This window comes from Ochotona princeps, chromosome 2, assembly GCF_030435755.1.
Source record: "Ochotona princeps isolate mOchPri1 chromosome 2, mOchPri1.hap1, whole genome shotgun sequence".
In the NCBI taxonomy this organism is placed as follows: Eukaryota; Metazoa; Chordata; class Mammalia; order Lagomorpha; family Ochotonidae; genus Ochotona; species Ochotona princeps.
In genome coordinates this window covers 32,650,773-32,671,549 of record NC_080833.1, presented here as the reverse complement: position 1 = coordinate 32,671,549, position 20,777 = coordinate 32,650,773, and the positions used below count along the sequence as shown (strand labels likewise).

General features: G+C 44.9%; 1 protein-coding gene across 4 annotated transcripts in view; it reads left to right on the top strand.

The window, feature by feature from the left end:
* Positions 1–20,777, top strand: part of ZMYND12 (zinc finger MYND-type containing 12) — a 37,926-nt gene that overhangs the window by 736 nt on the left and 16,413 nt on the right. The window contains exons 2-4 of one of the 4 annotated variants that reach the window (XM_058679745.1): positions 5,568–5,684; positions 13,088–13,229; positions 15,626–15,797. In XM_058679745.1, coding sequence (XP_058535728.1) covers positions 5,665–5,684; positions 13,088–13,229; positions 15,626–15,797 — 334 coding nt within the window. In that variant the 5' untranslated portion in view covers positions 5,568–5,664. Of the gene's footprint in view, positions 1–5,567; positions 5,685–13,087; positions 13,230–15,625; positions 15,798–20,777 lie in introns of those variants that run through there. The other 3 variants (XM_058679739.1, XM_004591518.2, XM_058679750.1) reach the window with 3 other exon arrangements.

The following is a 20,777-nucleotide window of genomic DNA, read 5'->3' as shown; positions in this document are numbered from 1 at the left end:
ACCCTATTTGGGGGTCCTGAAATGAAAAAAACAGAGGGTTTACTGACATCTAGAAACGAATCCACACTACAGACTCACTTTCATCAGATGATTTTTCCTTAAATACCTGCCCAGCTGAGCTGGGCCAGCCTGAAGCTGATGGAGGCAGGAACTCCGCCCGTGGCTCCCATGTGGGTGCCGTCATCTGCTGCCTACCCTGATAAAATTGCAGGGAGGGTGGATTAGAAGCAGAGGAGCAGTACGCATACCTGCACTCTAGAATGAAATCTGGGTGTCCCATGCAGTGTTCTGTGTTGCATCCCCTTGACCGCTAAAACACAATGTTACACCAGTGACAGTTACAACAAAGCTGTAATTACAACGAGAGGATTAGGCAACCAACCACCAGGACTGACAGTCTACCAGAGTGCGGCCCCAGACAGCACATTTACAGAGTTATTACAGGGGCAGTTTACAGTGCCTTGCATAGTGTAGCAGGAGAGGAGGCACTGTGTGTCCCTGCCTATCTCAGCTTGGCATTCTGTGCCTGTCTCCCTTCCAGTCTGGCAATCCTGATAACCAGACTCAGGCATTGACAACATCCGTGAGAGAAGCGGACTCAGACCTGAATCCTTGGGAACTAGGAACCGAACGTGCCAAAGGTCACGTAGGAGGCTCTGCCTTCGAGCCTACACAGTCAGACAGTTTCACAGCCAAGTAAGCAAAGCAGGAGTTATGAAAGAGACAAGTATTGCAGTTAGCAATGAGCCAAGTATACTGCCTTTTGACTTCAGTTCTACAGTCTGCCCTGACTTGTTCATTCTGAAGAAGTCCTCATGACACATGCTGTGAATACGGGGTTGTGATGAGGGCCAGGACTTCTGAGGATGGAGGCATGCTCCCAGGGGGAGTGTTTCCAGTAGGTTTCCCTGGGGAAGAAGTGTCTGGGCTGAGTCTTGAGACATCAGTAGGAGTCTGAAGTAGGACAGAATCATGCAGAAGGGTGGGGCATTCCTGGCATCCAGGATTGTTGGGATAAAAGGTGAAAGAACAGGGTTTTCTGAAAAATCAGGGGGAAGACAGTAGTGGAGAGAGTGGTCAGTGATTTTTGGGCTCTATATCAGAGCTCATTAGCAGTTTATAAATAAGTTAAAACCAGCATTTAAAGAAAAGACATGACCTAGAATAAAAAGAATCAGGGTCACCCTGTTTAAACTGTTTCCTTTTTTACAGCTTTTAAGTTTTTCATTTTATTTTTTAATATTATTTACTTAGTTGAGAGAGGTGGGCCTCCCATTAGGAAGGGGAAGGTTGAGGTATGGAGGAAGGTGGGTGGGACAAATGTTTTAAAATTGTTTGCCCTCTTGTGTCTGCAAGGGGGGAAAGTCTGTCAAACTACATCAACACCCAGGGATGGGGGACAGTCATTTGATGACGCCAGAGAGATCGCAATGTGAGGAAGAATATTCTGAGAGTGTTCACTTGAGTTGTTTGGACAGCTCTGGGACATCATCGGCTTCATTGTACCAGGTTGAGAGAATCTTTCCAAGGTCTGTTTGCTGACCAGATTCACCTTAGTGCATCCAAAGACCCGGGAGCATGCTGCAAAGCTTGGCTGGAGAATTGTCCATCCTGTTCTGCTTTCCATCCTCTGACAAGGCATTCAGTGTCCTCTGCTGGCCCTGATGACCTGGCTGTCATATCCCCATTGTGCATCTGGGCGTGCTGACAACTGCATAGGCATCAGCAACTGAGGAGGCCCAAGTTCCTATACATGCACTCCAAGGGGAGACCACATATATTGTGATTTTTCCCTGTGGCTTCAGTTTGAGTTCTACAGTTTAGTTGGGGAGTTCCCCAGGAAACCTCATCTGGGATGACCTTAGATTTGACTCGTATGTAGGGTCAGGTTTAGTCCATCACCTTCACCACAACCTACACACATACTGATGGATGCAGTTGCCTGGTCAATTCTGACCCAGCCCCAACTCTCATGCAAACTGATGGGTGCTGAAACCTAGCCCAGCCAGCCCTCCACAGGCCCAGTCTTCACACACATCAATGGGTGCCATGGCCAGGTCAGGGTGACCCCAGTAGCCCCAATAGGTGTGCCCCTAACTCTGGTTTAGGCATGTGCTGCATCCTAACTGAGCCCACATCCCATCTGGTTCTCATGCACACCCTTGGATGCTGCAGCTTAATTCAGCCCGCCCTGCCCCCCAGTCCCAGCCCACATGTATGCCAACTAGTGCAGCAGGCTAGCCCAGCCTGGCCCACCCCCATCCCTTAGGTGAACTGTCAGGTGTTGTGGTCCAACTCGGCCTGGCCTGCAGTCCTGTCCTGGCTCTTGTTTGTGCCAGTGTGTGTTGCAGACTGCCCAGCCTGACCTGCCCCCAGACCTGGCCCACACATAGGCTGATGTGTGGCAGCCCACCCAGCCTGCCCTTCCCATTCTGTGCTGGTTTTTGTGCTCAGCAGTAGGAGTTGCAGCCAAGTAGGAAAGTTCCCTTATCAAGCCTTGGATCTTTTGTGCCGTTGGGTGCTGTGGTCCAACCTAACATGGTCATCTTCCAATCCTGTCACTCACAGGCAGGTACTGTGGCCTAGCCCAACTGTCCCACATCCATTCTGGCTTTTACCAGTGGATACTGTAACACAGCTCACCTGGCCCACCCCTAGACTGCCCAGATCTAGCTTATATGTTGTGGTGGGTGCTGTGGCCAAGCCCAGCCTGTTTCATACCCATTCCTGCCTCTCAAGCACCAGCAGGTACTGTGGCCTGGCCAGCCCTGGCTTTCACACTCACGGGAGCTGTGACCTACCAGGAGAGTTCCCTAGTTTCCCTATGAGGCCCACTCCCAGGACCAGATCTCACATGTGCTGGTGGGTTCCACAGCCCTGCTTGTCATGGTCTGCCCTCAGTCCCAGTCTTTGTGTGTACTGGTGGGTGCTGCAGCCTGGCCCAGCCTGGCTAACTCCCAGCTGTGGCTCCTGTGAATGTCAGGTTACTTCTGTGATCCAGCCTGGCTCAGCCTGTTGCCATTTGCAGCTCTCTGTGCAAACCCAAACTTTTGGGTGCTGCACTCCCACAGAGGCGAGCCCCCAAGTCTGCTACAGAATCTACCTGCCCTCAGATCATAGTCTCTCACATTCTGGTGGGTGCTGTGGCCCAGCCTGACATGTCCACCCCTGCTCTGACACTTGCAGGTAGGTACTGTGGCCTAGCACAGTCAGCATGCCCTCCAACTCCAGCTTTTGCATGTGCCAGTGGGTAGTGGGCAATGTGACCTAGCCCAGCCCAGCCCAGGTCTCTTATGTGAGTAAGTGACTTGGCCTGACCCAGACAGGTCTACCATTTCTCTTCTCTGAGTCACCCATTTCAGTTCTCTCACTTGCAAATGCAGTGGACTGGTCTGTAGAAACCCTCAGAAGGCATTCCTCCCCTCTCAAACATGTGCGCAACCACTCCCACTTTATTTTATTTTTTTTCTCTTTTTTTAAAATTATTTTTTAATAATCTTTCTTAGTTGATTAGGGTACAAAGGGTCAAGGGCTACAGGGTGAAAGTTGGTAATACCATTGTTTCCACACTAATATTATCATTTTTCCCTGTATCTGGGGTCAGGGGAATAACAAAGGGAAAAGCCCCACCCAGCCTCCCACCCATCCCAGATACCCAACGGGAGGCGCGCTCCGAGGGTCCTGCTCAAACAGTTTTGATAGTTCATCAGTTCTGGATTGCTGCCAATCTCTCAGTTCCAATCGCAATGAAACCTATTCAGAGTCCACTGGCTGACAGTCTCTTCATGGTTGGGGTTCTGAGATCAGCAGTTCAGTTGGAGGGATCTCCAAAGAAACTTCATCTGAGATGATCCCAGGCCTGATTCTTGCGTGAGTTTGCTAGTACAGACTCCAACACCGTCTGTCACACCAGTCAGCTTATGCACATGCTGGTCGTTGGGATTGCTGGGTTCGTTCTGTTTCCAGCCCTGTCTTCCTCATGAACGATCCTACCCACTTCATACTCAGTCCTCACACAAACCAGTGGGAGCTGCAGCCTAGTTGGGGTGACACCCCCATAACCCCCACCAGTTCTACCCCCTACCCTGGTTTCCATGCTTACCAGTATGTACCGCAGGCTTGTCCAGTCTGTCCCACATCCTATTTAGCTCTCGCACATTTCAATGGGCATTGAAGCCTAGTTCAACCCAACCAACCTACTATCCAGCCCGTACACCTACTGGCAGGTGCCTTTCTGTTTAGCCACCCCTGCCCCTGTCCTGGTTTTCGTGCTGTCCAGTGGGAGTGGTAACCCTGAGGGAGGTGCCCACTATTTCCTTTCTAGGCCACACCCACTCCCAGATTATGCACTCTCCAGGTGGTTCTGGCATTTGACTTGACAGAATTGGCTCCCAGTGCCAGCCTCTGCCAGCTAATTCTGCGGCTAAGCCCAACCAACCCTCACCCACTCTAATTTTTGCTTACACCAGTCAGAACAGTCAGCCCACCGTGGCTGTTCCCTTATCTAGCTTACATGAGGCCCACAGGTGTTATAGCCCTGCCTAGTCTGATCTGCCCCCATCCCAACTCACGCTTTCCAATGGAAGTAGTTGTCCAGCAGGGGAACCCACATTCCCCTGTCGGCTTTGCCTCCTCCCCCCCGGTTTACACATGTGCTGTTTGGGCACTGCAACCACATCTGGTATGGCTTATCTCACCTTGGCATTCCTTAATGTGTACTGGTATGTGTTGCAACCGAACTTGGCTCAACCCACACTCTGTTCTGGTGCTCAGATTCGCCAGCGGGTAATGTGAACAGGTTCAGCCTGGTCTGCCCCCAACCAATGCCATGTGTATGCCAGTGGGATAATTTCCATTGCCTGTTCTGGGCTGTTTCCTATCGTGCTTCTTGTGCTTACCTGCAGCGACTGTGTCCTGCCAGAGGAGTTATCCAGGCTCCTCCATTAGAAACTCTCCCAGTGCCAGATTTCGCGCATACCAGTGGGTCCATGAGCCAGCCCTGTTCAGTTCACCTCCTGTCCTAGCAGGAACAGTGGCTTTTCCTAACTGGCCTTCAACCCAATCTGGTTCTTACTGTTGGATGTTTCAACCCAGCCACGGCTCTTCCATACCCCAATACAGCTCAAACATGGTTCAGTAAGGGCTGAAACCCAGCCTAGTTCGTCCCGCATCTACCCTGGTCCTCCAGAGCACCAGATGGTGTTGGAACCACTCCCACTTTAACGTGTCCCTAGAGCCCCTTCCCTGGGCCATTTATAGCACCCCCGCTTAGGGGCTTTGGTGGTGCATCCCAGCCTGCCACTCTCTACCTTCCCCACATATTAAAAAAAAAAAAAGAATAGACAGCTATGTTGGCATACTGGTATAGTTAACACAAATTTGGCATTAAGCAAGCCCAGAATGCCTGATAGCTATTGGCTGCTTTTCTCCCAGCAGTATAAGCTTGCATAGATACAAGGGAACCCAGGCAGTTGCTTACAGCTGGGGTTGAATTGTTTCTTGAAACGTTTTTTAGTATCTTATGGGAATATGTGTGCATTATACTGGCAAATGATTTTGTTTTGTAGGTTGAGTCAAACATTTGAAAATCATTGGGATAAGTCATGGTGGAAATTTAAACAAAAAAGGACCAGCTCATAGCATAGATTTATCCCGGGCAAAGTTATGAATGATTTTGTGCCAATGTACTTTCTTTTGCGTGAAGGAAAGGTGATAAGCAGTGGTGATTGGAAGGTGGACACTGAAAGCTGTGTAGCTGAGAAAGGAGCTATTGTGGTAATCCAAGTGGAAAGTGATACACCTTTTTGAGGTGGAACAGGTGTGTCCCAGTGCTCTCACAGTCCTCCCTATGCCCTGTATCCCAGCACTTAGAACACGGACTGAGGCCCGTTGTTTAATTGCACCTCTTAGTAAGCTGTGTGCTACAGGAGGGCAGGGATGGCACCCACTGTTTCCTCCTTGGTGGCTTCATTGTGTCTAGAATGTGATTCAGAATTTGTAACTGGAGCCACTGGCACTGACTACCTCTCCATCGTAATTTTTCACTATGCTGCCCTCCAGAGTTACAGAGGGCTGGAGTTCTGATTTGCTTCCTCAGCTTCTTCACTTCTCCCTGGGCTGAGAACTACTCCTTCATCATTTCTCCAAAGAGGTCTAAGCTCGATCTCAACATCCCTTTTTTTTCCTCTCTAGGAAATACTACTTCCTCCCCCGCCTCCTGCCAGACTTTTCCTCTGCTTATATATTTTGTGTTTATCTAACCAACATCTGTGTCCACACCTGCCAGCCACCCAGTGCACATTTGCTGAATAAATGTATTTTTGAATGTACAGTTAATCTATGAACTTGGGCAAGGAATGCAGGGGAGAAGGTGACGGGTGAGATTCTTCTGTGACCATCACTTGAGGGAATTTAGGTTATGTTGAGAGGTGGCAGATCAGATGAGACCAGACACGGTCAGGGTAGTATGGCCGTAGACAATCCTCTTAGTAAGTATCCCTACCCACCTTATCCCTCCAGCCGGAAGTGATTCCTTCCTCACAGCTTACTCTGTACCTCTCTGATCACTCTTTTTTTTTTAAAAAAAAAGATTTATTTTTATTGCAAAGTCAGATATACAGAGAGAAGGAAAAACAGAGAGGAAGATGTTCCATCCAATGATTCACTTCCCAAGTGACCACAACAGCCGGTACTGCGCCGATCCGAAGCCAGGAGCCAGGAGCTCATCCAGGTCTCCTACACAGGTGCAGAGTGCCAAGGCTTTGGGCCATCCTTGATTGCTTTCCCAGGCCACAAGCCGGGAGCTGGATTGGAAGTGGGGCCACCAGGATTAGAACTGGCATCCATATGGGATCCTGGCGTGCTCAAAGTGAGGACTTTAGCCACTAGGCCACCGTGCACGGCCTCACTCTTATATTTTTAAAAATTTATTTTATATTTTTGATTGGAAAAGCAGATATGTAGAAAAAAAGATGTTCCATTCGCTGATTCACTCTCCAAGTGGCCACAACAGCTGGAGCTGAGCCAATCCAATGCCAGGAGCCAGGAGCCAGGAGCCTCCTCCAGGTGTGCCACACAGATGCAGGATTGCAAGGCCTTGGGCCATCTTCCACAGCCCTTCCAGGCTATAAGCAGGAAGCTGGATGGGAAGTGGAGCAGTGAAGTCACAAATTGGTGTCCATATGTAATCCTGGTACATGCAAGGCGAGAATCCAGCAGTGCTAGGCCATTACGCCAGGCCCTCTGATCACTTTTTATGCCCTTCTCTGTTGTAAATGTTTGTGAGTATGCTATCTCTGTTTCAGCATTCTTCGTTAATGTCAGGTGTTATGTTGCATGTGTACTGAAGGACTGTTACATGTGTGCCATCTTGGATCTGTGTCACACCTGCCTGTTCATGCCCCAGAGTCTTCAGCAAAGTATCCTGAAGTATTTGTTACTAAGATAGGATGAGTGAATGAAGAAAGTGTCATTTGCTATGCCCTTCTCTTCTGTGTTTTTTCTCTCTTTTTTACATGCTTTTAATTTTTTTAAAGAACATCTTTTTTCTTTCACTTCAAGAGACTTCTATACCCTTGTGTATTAAAGATTTTAAGATTTTTCAGCAGAACAAAGCCAATTGTTCCACAGGCTTTGATGGCTAAGTATAGCTAATACCAGCACTAGGAAGCACTAGTGCTGCCCTTACTTGGGACCAAGTTGGAACATAATACATATTTTCATCATCTTCAGTTTAAACAGCGTAAGAACAGTCAGCTTGAATTCAGACAGCTTTTTTGTGTGTACAAAAGTTTATTTTGTAGTCATGCTCATTACAGAAAACTTGAAAATCTAAAGAAGCAGAAGAAAAATACACAGAATCCCATAATCCAGATTGATACTGTGCCATTTTGGTGAATTTTCTTCTGTTCTTTTTCTAATTATACTTCTTTTGTATACGAGATATAACCAATATGTATTTTCTTTTTTATTATATTTTTGACAATCTTTACATAGTTAATTATGGTAAAAATGTTCAGGGGCTATAGGGAAGTGGGTAAGACTATTATGTCCATATTGTTTCCTTCTTGTATCTGAGGTAAAGGGGGGTATTGAGGGAGAAGCCCCACCCAGTTTCCCACCCACCCCAAGTCCCGGATGTGGGGCATGCTCTGAGATACTTGCTCAAGTGGTTTTGATAGTTCAACCAATATGTATTTTCTACATTGTCTGTGCATATTCCCAGGGAGCAGAACATTTTAAAAAGACTTACTTATTTTTATTAGAAAGGTTAAGAGGGAGAGAGAGAGAGAGAAAGATATTTAATCTGCTGACTCAGTCCCCAAATAGCCTCAATGGCTGGAGCTGAGCTGACCCAAAGCCAGGAGCCAGGAGCTTCTTTTGGCTCTCCTACGTGGACACAGCCTTCCAAGGCTTTGGGCCATCCTCCACTGCTCTCCCAGGCCACGAGCAGGGAGCTGAATGAGAAGTGGAGCAGCTGGGACATGAACCAGCACACAAATGGGATCCTGTCACAATGCAAGGTGAGAATTTAGCCACTGAACCATCATGCCAGACCCAGAAATAGAACATTGTTAAGAAAATGTATTTTTAAGAAAGTATACACTGAAGTATTAGTGACAGATAGTGTACATTTGCAAATCATGGCACATAGATAACACTAATTTTTTAAAAATTCTCTTATTTAGCATATGGGACTCATTTAAATGCTGTAACTGGCCAGGAGAAAATCAGCAGTGTTTAGTCATGGGAAGCCTTCAGAACTGTGGTGAACTGTGGAATGATTCGCTGCCTAAAAAATTTGATTTCAGGTTTTTGAAATAATCATAATAATGGCCAAACAAAATCTGTGTAATTTGTAAGCTGCTTCATTGAGAACCCTGAGTGAAAAGTCATTTATACATAGCCCTGCTTGTATTGGGTGTTAGTGATGAGACCGTTGGATAAAGAGGGAGCTCACACATATGTAATAAAGCTCACTTAATTTAGAAAGGTGAGATAGGCTAGCCTCACTCGGTGGAAAGAGCGTTCCTCACCCAACTTGACGCTTCCATTGCTCACCTGGTAATTCAGCCAGGCCTACTTGACAAATGCACTGTAAAATCCAGCTATTTCTGTATCCTTGCCATTAAGAGCTTTCATTGATCTGTTTACAACAATTCTGTATACCTCCCCACAGACTGCTTTTAAAATGTTGTCCAAAATTTGTGTTGTCACAGAAAGAAGGAAGAAGGGAGTGTACTGAAAACAGCCTTGTATTGTGTCTGGCTGCTTTTGTGCTGCAGCAACATTGCTAAGTAGTTGCAAGAGAACAGGGGGATCTCAAAACCTAAAATATTTACCATATGGGCCTGTGCAGGAAGACTTGATTCACTTCTCCCCTGGGTTCTTATTTGTTTTGAAATATGAGTAAGTGAAATCCAGCAGTTAGCTATCTTATATTTAAGTGAACATGTGTAATAGACAGTATAAATGCAAAAGCCCACGATTGTATGCTTCTAACAAGAAACCTCAAAATATATAATGTGAAAACTGAGAGAACTGAAGAAAAATACAATTGGATATAATCTTTTTTTTTTTTTTTTTTACATTTTTTTATTGTTTTTTTTATTATTATTAATTTCATTGCATTATGTGACACACATTTTTTTTTTTTTTTGCACTGGAATTCCCCCCGCCCCTCCCCAAACCCTCCCCCTCCCACACTGGATTGCTCCACCCCGCTGTATTTCCATAGTTCAAACTCAGTTGAGATTCTTTCATTGGAGGTTTTGACCAATCGTAAAGTCCAGCATCTAATTGTCCTGGCAAATTCAACGGCTTCCTGGTGAGACCATCTCTGGTCCAAAGGCAGAACCAGCAGAGTATCATCCCAATCAAGTAAAAAACTCAACCCAATATTTACAACCATTTACAGCATTATGGCATTAATTGACATGGTATTGATTAACCAATATGTTACTAGGAAAATGCATGTTCTCGACCACAACCTGTGACTTCCCCATAGACATTTCAACTTTGGTTTACATTCAACCATGGTCTATATACGTTAAAATGGCTATAGATTGCTATTCAGCTGTCTCTTGTCTTTTTCAATGTTAGTATTTAGCATTTTATAGCATTGAAGCGTGATTTTGCTGAACCTGGCTGTTTTTCGGGTAGTCCAACTCTATAACTTTAACAGGACAAATGTCAACAGTTCAGGTGAATATTTTTGGGAGGGGTGTGCAGAGAAAGCCTCAACACCCCAGAGAGGAGTATCTGATCTTTGTGTCCCACCCAGTGAGTCACAAGTGCATCCCGGCTGGCCACTTCCTGTCTGCTTCCAAGCCTTCCCATCTGTTCTCTGTCTGTCTATTCTAACTTGTTTGTTCGTGTTTGTTATGAGAGGTTTCTGGAGCAATCCTGATGGTAATTGGATATAATCTTTGGAGACTTCAGTATCAGTAAAGATTTCAGACAAAAGATTAGTAAGGAAATGTAAGACTTGTACAATGCTATACACTAATGAGCCAACAGACATTGATAGAAAACCACTCAATGGGCCTGGCACAATGGTTCAACTGGCTAATCTTTCCCTTTCACACAGCAAGATCCCATATGTGCTCCACTTCATGTCCTGGTTGCTCCACTTCCCATCCAGCTCCCTGATGATGGGCTGGGAAAGTAACAGAGGATGGTCCAAAGCTTTGGGTATCTGCACCCATCTGGGAGACTCAGAAGATGCTCCTGGCTTCTGGCTTCAGATTGGTTCAACTCTGGCCATTGAGACTATTTGTGGAGTAAACCAGTGGATGGAAAATCTCTGTTTCTCTCCATCTCACCATAAATCTGCATTTCCAATAAAAATAAATAAATCTTTTTCTAAATAAACCCACTCAATATGAGAATATGTAGCCTCAAGAACATTCAGAACATTCTTTAGGATAAGTCACACTTTAGACCATAAGACAAATATCAGTGAATTTGTACTGAAATCATACAAAATTCTCCAACCACAATGTAATGAAATTACTAATAACGGTTGCAAATTTTTGGAAATATACAGATAGTCATGTGTCACTCAAGAATGGAAGGGGGAGAAGTTCTGAGAATTGCATCCTTAAGTGATTTTGTTGTGTGCTTAGAAGATAGCTGTGACATCACTGTGTGACAGGCACTTTCCCATTCCATTATGATCTTGTGGCTCTACAATTGCATATATGGTCTGAAGAAATATTGCTGTGTACCACATAACTATATATAGAAACAAACTGAACTATTGAGCAAATATTGAATCAAAGAACTCTTAAAGGGAAACTGTAAACACTTTGATATGAATGAATATGAAAGCACAATATACTAATGAAATGCAAAGTAATACTCAAAGTATACTATGTGAATTTATTACTCTAAACTTATACATTGAAAAAGATATCTCAAAGAAACAACTAGGATTTCATCTTCAATAACTAAAAAAGCAAGCTAAAATGTATTTGTCAGCTCATTCTTTTTGTATTGCTCTGAGAAGGATTTAGACCTTAGCTAGTAGAGGGAAGGAAATACTAAAGACTAAAACAGAGGTAAATGAAGAATAGAAAAACTACAGAATCTATGAAACTCAAAGTTGACTTCTTGAAAAGATCAACAAAATTGACAAATCTGTAGCTAGACTACTGAAGAAAAGAGAAGATTCAAGCTACGGCAATCAGAGATGAAATAAATGCTAATATTAGCACCAAATTATGGAAATGAGGAGATTATAAGAGAATACTTATGTAACTTAGAACAACAAATTAGATAACTTAGAAGAAATGGATATATTCCTCAAAAGTAATAAACATCAAAACTGACTCATGAAGAAATAAAATATCTGAGCAGAAAATGTCCTCAGCTCAGATGACTTCATTGGTTAAGTCTTTTAAATAGTTGAAGAGTAATCAGCACCAATTAATTGTAATTTTTTTTCTGGAAATGGGAATAAGAGGAAGCAATTACTAATACATTATGTAAGACTTACACTGTTGTGGAGAATCAAGATGGTGGAATAGGATAAGGACACATTTAAACAGATGGAGAAACATTAGCCAGTGTGAAGCAGAGAGGGCACATTCCAGAAAACAGGAGAAGACAGAACAACAGCAGAAGGGTACCTGGAGACTGACAGTCACAGGAAAGCAGCAGACACAACATATAGTGTTGTGACTGATACCCCAGTGGCATCCAGCGAGTAGCAATCTGAATTGCACCAGCAGCCAGAACTCCACCAGCAACCAAGTGGGAAAGGATTTTTAACAGGAACTCAGGAGGTGAACCCAGACAAAGAACTGCTCATCCTGCTGGTCTGTTTGATTTGACCAGGAGTTGAGACAGACCAGCAGATCCCAGACAGGTAGTGCAGGAACAGGGTGGATTTCATAACTCAGTCTGCTCCTGCTTGTGGCCTGAGAAAGCAGTCAAGGATGGCCCAAAGCCTTGGCACTCTGCACCTGTGTAAAAGACCTGGATGAGCTCCTGGCTCCCAGCTTCGGATTGGCACACTACCGGCTGTTGCAGTCACTTGGGGAGTGAATCATCAGACAGATCTTCCTCTCTGTCTCTCCTCCTCCCTGTATATCTGACTTTGCAATAAAAATAAATAAATCTTTAAAAATAAGTAAATAGCTACACAAGCAAATAAAATAATTAAAATTGTTTTGTTATTCATTAAGCAGATCAACCACCATATCTCTGTGTGACTTTAATTCTAAAGTTTTGACAGAATTGGCAAGCTCCCACTTCCAAACATACCCCAACCTCAAAAGGGTTGTTGTGTTTTGTTTGTAAGATGTGTTTATTGGAAAGAGTTAGAGAGGACTGGAAGTGGAGGAGCATCGCCGGTGGCAGCTTACACGCTGCACCATGGCACCAGCCCCAACACGGTTTTTACACTATTAAAATAGCCTTGTGCAAGAAAAGAAACTTGCATCAGAAATGTCTTGGAGCTCCCTCCCTGGGTGGTGTTGGCTGTATTTTTGCAGTATCTGAGGGCTAGGCCAGTCAGGGGGGCACATAATATCTTAAGTGAGGTTGAAGGTAAAGATAATGAAGCCCGTGTTTTTATTGTCAGTGGCGTAGTGCATCAGAAAGCTGACTGGGGCAGCATCCACGAGAAGATATGTCAGCTCCTGATTCCACTGCGCACTACCATGCCCTTCTACAACTCGGAGGAAGAGCGGCAGCATGGCCTGCAGCAGCAGCAGCAGCGGCAGGTAGGTCCCGCCGGTTGCAGGGGAGGGTCACAGGTAGTCAGAGTACCCAGGACAAGAGAAAGGCCTCAATTGCCACAAGATCACTGAAGCTTGACCTGGATGAGGGCAGACTTTGTTCCATGCTTTTATCCATCCTTCTCGGTCACTTGTTTCTCACACACTGACTCAGCCCTTACTGCATTAGTCTGCTCAGGCTGCCATGTGAAGCACCACAGGTGGGGGGGTCTAACAATGCAGAGTTATGTTCCCACACTTCTGGGGGCTGCAAGTCCAGGAGGAAGCAGTCAGCAGATTTGGCTGCTTTGGTGGCCTCTCTTCTTGGCTTACAGAACACGACCTCTGTGGTGTCCTTGCTGTACTCCCATCTTGGTGACTGTGTGTGCCCAGCTTCTTCTTCTTTTTCCTCATAAAGACACCATAAGAATAGGTTAGGGCCCCGTGTGATGGCTTCGTTTTGTCATAATCACACGTTTCAAAACTCTATCTTCAAACACAGTCACGTGCTGAGGAACTACAGGCTAGGGTTTAACATAGAAATGTTGGGAGAATATAATTTGGCTCATAGCACATACATTTGCCAAGTAGTTTGATAAAAGCCTGGTCATGTAAGAGGTTTGAGGTTTTCTTTTTTTTTTTTTTAATACCTGTTTTATTTATTTGAAAGGCAAAGTGAAAGAGAGAGAGAGAGAGAGAGAGAAGGTTTTCCATTCACTGGTTCACTCTCCAAATGGCCACAATGGGTGGGGTTGGGTCAGGCTGAAGCCAGGGGCAGGAGCTGCTTCTGGGTCTCCTACGTGGGTGCAGGGCTCAAGTACTTGGGTCATCTGCTGCTTTCTCAGCCCATTAACTAGGAGCTGGATCTGAAATGCGGGCAGTGGGAGCTTCAGTTGCTTCCCATATGGAATGCCTTTGTGGTAGGTGGCAGCTTAACTCATTAAGCCACAATGCCAGCCCCAGTAGAGGAGTTTTGAATTATATACACATACATTACTGAATAAATAAAGAATATTAGCAAATTTAATACCTGTTACCATTGGTAGTGTGGGAAGGTTCTAAATTTTCTGAATCCCCTCTGAAGGTTTTATAATTTTAGTCGATGAAATGTCAATAGAAAAATTAACAGGGAAAAATGTACACACATATAGTAACATGCAGAAACACAGAAGTCACAAAGTATGAGACTCATGGAAAGGGTCGGATGACTGGTGTTTAAATAGCATTTTGAACCTTAGAAATATGTAGAGGCTTGGCGATACTGGTGGTGGGAGGGAGGTGGCAGACGGTAAGGAAGAGTGAGGAGCAGAAAATGCACCCAATAAAGGCACTCTTCTTAGCAAGCTAGTCTCCCAGGTAATAGTCATCAGAAGACTAGGTTTGGCTAGTTCAGGCAGATAAGGCGATAGCAGATAGAAAAACCTCTGTCTGCATCCTTGTTGTCTAACACAGAATTTTCTTATGCAGAAGCACAGTCTGCCAGTATGCAGTTTCTCTGAATAATCAACTCAAGCTATACTGAAGAAATGTATGTGGGAGGGATATTTTACTCTCTGATAAGAACATCCCACTTTTTTTTTTTAAAAGTATCCCTTCATTAGTGGTAAATCTCCAAACTCAAGACTCATCAATTTTAGTGTTAAAACACTTTGAGGGCCTGGTGCAGTAGCCTAGTGGCTAAAGCCCTTCCCTTGCATGCGCCAGGATCCTGTATGGGCACCAGTTAGTGTCCCGGTGGCCCTGCTTCCCATCCAGCTCCCTGCTTGTGGCATAGGAAAGCAGTTGAGGACGGGCCAGAACCTTAGGACCCTGTACTCACATGGGAGACCCGGAAGAAGCTCCTGGCTCCTGGCTTTGGATTGGCTCAGTTCTGACCATTGTGGGATTCACTTGGGGAGTGAATCATCAGATGAGAGATCTTCCTTCTCTGTCTCTCCTCTTCTCTGCATATCTGTCTCTCCAATAAAATAAATATAAACAGACAAACAAATGAACACTTTGAAAGTGGCCTTGTAATGGTACAAAGTTAAACTTTCCTTCTTTCAGCTAAGCAGAATAAATCCAGAAGGAAAAATAAAAAAGGTAGCAGCATACTGACACACGACAGCTGGAAGTTGTACTGAGACCATAAGAGTAATACTCATTTACTCATCTAACAACCCTGCATCGAACATTCATGTGCCAGGCACTGACCTTGGGCTCTTGGACCCTGAGGGACTGCCGGTGCAGAGCCTACCTTTTCATGTCATCTCTCTGGGTGGTCTCAAGGTCACCTTCATGCAAGCAGGCTCACAGTGTGTCTTCATTGGTTCCTTTTCGGGCTGGCCGCACCTCCAGGTGTATCATACCCTCTTCTACCTCTAGTCTTCATGTCTCAGATGCTCTATTTTCGTCTTCCGCAGAAGCATTTGATTGAATTCTGCTACACTGTCGCCCAGAAATACCTGTTTGAAGGAAGACATGAAGATGCCGTCCCTGCAGCTTTACATTCCCTCCGCTTCCGCATGAACGTTCATGGTCTGAGCTCAGTAGAGCTTGTGCCTGCTTACCTGCTGTTGGCTGAGGCCAGCCTTGGTAAGTAAATTGACCTACTGGAGCCCGTCAAAAGTGCAAATTCTGTCATCCTGATAACCTGAGCCCAGCGTTGACTGTCCCCAGAACACTTTTTGTAGAAGAGCAAGGTTGTTGTGAAGCATGGCCAGAGTGGAGAAAGAAATGTAGTAAAATTTGGGCCACAACCAATAGAAATCCACTAAAGCTGGTCTCTGGAATGAAGCAGATGTGTTAGGATGCTGGAGTGTCCTAAGTGAGGTGAGGCTTTGCAAGGAACTAGAATTGCAATGCTGTCAGAAACCAAGGTTGGTACCTCAGTTTCTCTCCCCACGACCTTTGTCTGGGTATCTGCTTCAGTTACTTGGTCTCTGCAGACCAGACTTTTTTTACCCTAGGTTCCCTTCAGGTAGCAGCTACCCCAATATATCAGGTGTAGTCCTTAAATGACAGTAGAAGCTTCTTGTCATATAACGTCTAACTACACATTCCTGAGAGACAGACTCTTGTGGGTGGAGCTTGCATGTGAAACTGTGTCGGAAGCATAATCCCAAGGGTCAGGGTCCTATAGTTTGGAGAGACAAGAACTGACCCAACCCTGAAACAAGGAGAAGCAATTCTGAGAGCACAGGCTTAGCTGACTCCCACGTGGGGCTGCCGCAGCAGGAGAGGCAGCATTCCGCAAGGAACTAATAATCTTGGGTCTCCAGTTTAAGCATTGGCCAGCATGTCACTACTTTCTGAAGTTCATCTAGTTATTTTTATTCTTTTAAAAGGCAGACACAGAAAATGAATGAGTGAAAGCACAGGAAAGTAAGAGAATCTTCCATCCACTATTCACTCCCCCAGATGCCCTAATAGCTTGGGCTGAGCCAGGTGGACACCAGGATCCAGGAACTCAATCCAGGTCTTCCATGTGGGTGTCAGGAGCCCAGTTACTTGAGGCATCACCTGCTGCCTCCCCAGGCCTGCAGCAGTAGGAAGCTGGGATTCAGAGTGGAGGCAGGCCTTGAACCAGGTACTTTGCTCTCTATCACATGCGGTGTCTCAATCACTATGCCAAATACCCTCCTCCCTACACTTTACACATCGGAATAGTCACCGTTTATTATTATTTTTTTTTTTTCAAAAATGAAACTCTAGGAAGTTCAGTACGCAAACACTTTTTTCCCCTGTTGCCATCTTTACCTCCCATCCTGTTCTCGGGAAATACTCCAGCCTGTGTGTCCCATAAAGATGTTCTCCTTCCTAAATGTGACACAACCTCATCTATTGTAATCTTCATTCAAATCTCTCTAATTCTCCCAATAACATCTTTTTTTGAAAGTATTTATTTATTTGAAAGGCAGAGTCACACACACACACACACACACACACACACACGCACACATTTTTCCTTTGCTTATTTGTTTCCAAACTGGTCACAATTGCTGAGACTGGGTCAGCACAGAACCAGGAGTTTGAACTCCATCCAGTCTCCATGTTAATGACAGGGACTCAAGTACTTGAACCATCGTCTGTTGCTTCCTAGGATTCTTAGCAGGAAGTTGGATCCTAAGTCGAGTAGCCATGACACCACCTGGCATTCCAATGTGGGATACAGGCATCTCAGGCTGTGGCTTAACTCACTGTGCCATAATGCCCACCATACCAATAGCATCTTTGTAGCAAAAAGAGAGAGCTCAGAATCACACATTTTGTTTTGTTGCTATGTGTCATTAACCTTCTTGGTGGAGTAGCTCTGTCTGTCCTTGATGATTATGACTCTGACACTATTGAAGGCCACAGGTCAATCATTCTAGAAGGTATCACCGAATCTGGATTTGTCTGATGTCTCTTTATGACTAGGCTCAGGTTATGCATTTTAGAGAGGAGGCAAAGCTGTGTATTCTCATCTCATTTTTCATGTTGGCACATATTTTCACTTTTTCCCACTACTGATGATGTTCATTTTAATGACTTTGAGATTTATTGATCCATTTGAAAATGCAGGATTCCTGACAGAAATCCTCTGTCTACTGATTTACGCCATATGTGGCTGCAACAGCTAGAGCTGAACCAAGACAAAGTTGGGAGCCTGGAACTTCATCGAGGTTTCCCACGAGGGTACAGGGACTCAAGCTCTTGGGCCATTTTCTACTACTTTCCAAGGCATATCAGCAGGGAGCTGGATTGGAAGTTGAGCAGCCAGCACATGAATCAATGTCCATATGGGGATGTTGGCATTGCAAGTGGTAACTTAACGTGCTGTGCCACAACTGGGCTTCTTAATTACTTTACTAAGGTGATATCTGCCATGCTTCTTTTTCATAAGGTCTTTCTACAATTTTAGTTTTATTCTGAAGTATTCTGAAACTGTATAGACATCTCATTCCTCACCAAACTTCTGATGTACTCAGGTATATCAATATGGCCTCTAGATTTCCTGTTTTATTCAGTGGAGAATAGTCTATTATAATCATTAATTTGATGTTCAAATCATCCCTGATTTGTCCAGCACCAGCCCCCACCCAAGTGGACTTCTGTGGCTCCTTGACATATCCTGTTGTTCTCCGATCATTTTCCTGCTCTGCAGGTTGTTATCTCCAAAAAGCCCCGATTTCTTTCGATGGAGAATGGAGGTGAGAAGCCACAGGCTCTCTGTTGGCTATCCTCATTGCTCCATGAGTACTGGTGCTCCTTCCGTAACCTCAGGGTCTTCTCAATGAGCAGAGGGCGGGACTAAATGTTGCTACAAAATGTGTGTATGCAATGATGCATCCAAAAGTTCACAGGAAATATGAATTGTATATAAACTATGCATGGATCTCAAATGCTTTCTGCACCAAAATAAATTTATCTTTTTGTTCCATATCCCATGAAATTTGATAATACCCTGTATATGCACAAATACACAATATAGATTTTTCATTTCTGTAGCCATATTTACATCAGTATGTGGATGACCAGGAGTCTATACTGCTGCATTCAATTGCACTACAATACCACAAGCTTCTGTTTAATTTTCTCCCATTCCATGTTTATTGTTCCTTCTCTGGTCAAGAGAATAATGGCTGCATTTTTCATTGGTAATATTTATTTATTCCTCAGTTCCCTGTAGGAAATAATCCTCCATCTGCAACCCTGCTCCTTGCCCCTTGCAGAGCCTTGCTCTGCGTCCATGAGCTCTGTCTGTGCATTCTGGGCTGCATGTTCTGTAAGGACAGCCTCACCCCCGATCTCGAACCTGACTTGGTGAGGCTCTGCCTCTATGTACCATGATGGTAGCTATAGGTAACCCCTCTTCACTATGCTCAGGGCTGACACACCATCCTGAACATAATTCCTTCAAACTAGTGAGCTGTACCCTGGACAAGGGTTCTGTTGATCATCTTGACCATCGATGGAATGTTGGAAGAGTCAGACTGGTCCAGGTCCCATCATCTTCCATCTGCATCACTGCTTGCTCACTCACTGGTCTCTGAATGTCTTCCCTGGTCTCCCACCAATCTGGTTTCTACACACACACACACACACACACACACACACTCACAATGTAATCAAAACAGCCCCCCTAAAAAGAGCCCAAATTTTCTTTTTTTAAAAAAATTATTTATTTTGAAAGTCAGAGTTAGGGAAAAGAGAGAGAGAGAGAGAGTCATCCACTTGCCAGTTCACTCCCAAGGTGGCTGTCATGGTCAGTGCAGGACCAGGCCAGAGCCAAGAGCTGGGGACTTTATTCAGGTCTCCCACATGGGTGGCAGGGGCCCAAACACTCGGACCATCTTTCACTAGTTTTCCTAACTGGATTGTCAGGGAGCTGGACTGGAAGTGGAGCAGTGAGACAGGAATCAATATCTGTATGAGATTTTGGCATTGTAGGTAGTGGCTTTTCCTGTTATATACGTGCTACTCTGTTGCCTGTATCAAGCCCAAATGTATTAAGCTGAAGCAAGCTACAAGATCTTGCCTATTACAACAGCTCTTAGTGAATTGTCTTACCTTAGTTTTATAACCTTATGTCTCTCAAATTCTTTCTTCCTTCCAGGCACAGGGACCTTCTCCCAATTCCTTGGATGCTGCAGGCTCTTCTATAAACCACTCTGTCTAATTCTGCCCTCCCCCTCAGCTAACCAACTGGTTACCCTGGAGATCTCACTCAAAGGTTATCATCTCTTCTCTAGGAACCTAACACTGGCTCAGGTCGGCTTTCCGTACTCTCATTTAGAAACATCTTCGCCTCTTTTTCTGAGCATGTATGCCACTAATAATTATATATTCATTAATAAGATGATATAGTTAACATCTTGTTCCACTAGAATGTAAGTTCAGGGGGACCTAGGTCTGTGTCCCCTCTTAGTCACAAACAATGTCTTTACAGCCAGCACAGAACTCAGCACAGAGAAGGTTCTCAGAAAGTATTCCCATAGCACCTGACACCTAGTGATTCCCATGTCAGCATTGGTTGACTCTGACTCCTCTTCACAATGGTGCATTGAGGATTAAAGGAGTTTGTGTGTGACAAACATGAAGAAGCTTTGAAAGCTGAAAAATGCCATCTACGTGGGAAGTTGCCATGTTAGGCAAGTGGTTGACAACCTCGCCAGCCTTCCCCCCCCCCATAATAGATTTATTTTATTTTTTTTAAATAATGTTTACGTAGTTGAGAAGGATGCATGCCCATGTGAACCATGGATTAGGATGGAAACGGTCCAGGAATGGGGGAAAGTGAGACAACTACGTCCAATCTTCCTTTCTATTCTTTCCGTTTCTGAGGGGAGCTAGCAGGAGAGGGCCACTCCTGGAAGTCTAGCTACACCAATACCTGAGGATGTGAGACTGCCACTTGATGTCATCCTAGAGTCCCCACTGTGGAGCCAGTTCCGAGGGTAATGCTTTAAGTGATTTCAGTAGTTCTGAGATGCTGTTGATCCCATTGCTGCAAGGTTGAGGAAATTGTTCCAAAGTGCTTGGCTGACATAGCCCACCTCAGTCTTGACTCACCGCATACCTGCTGTCAAAGCT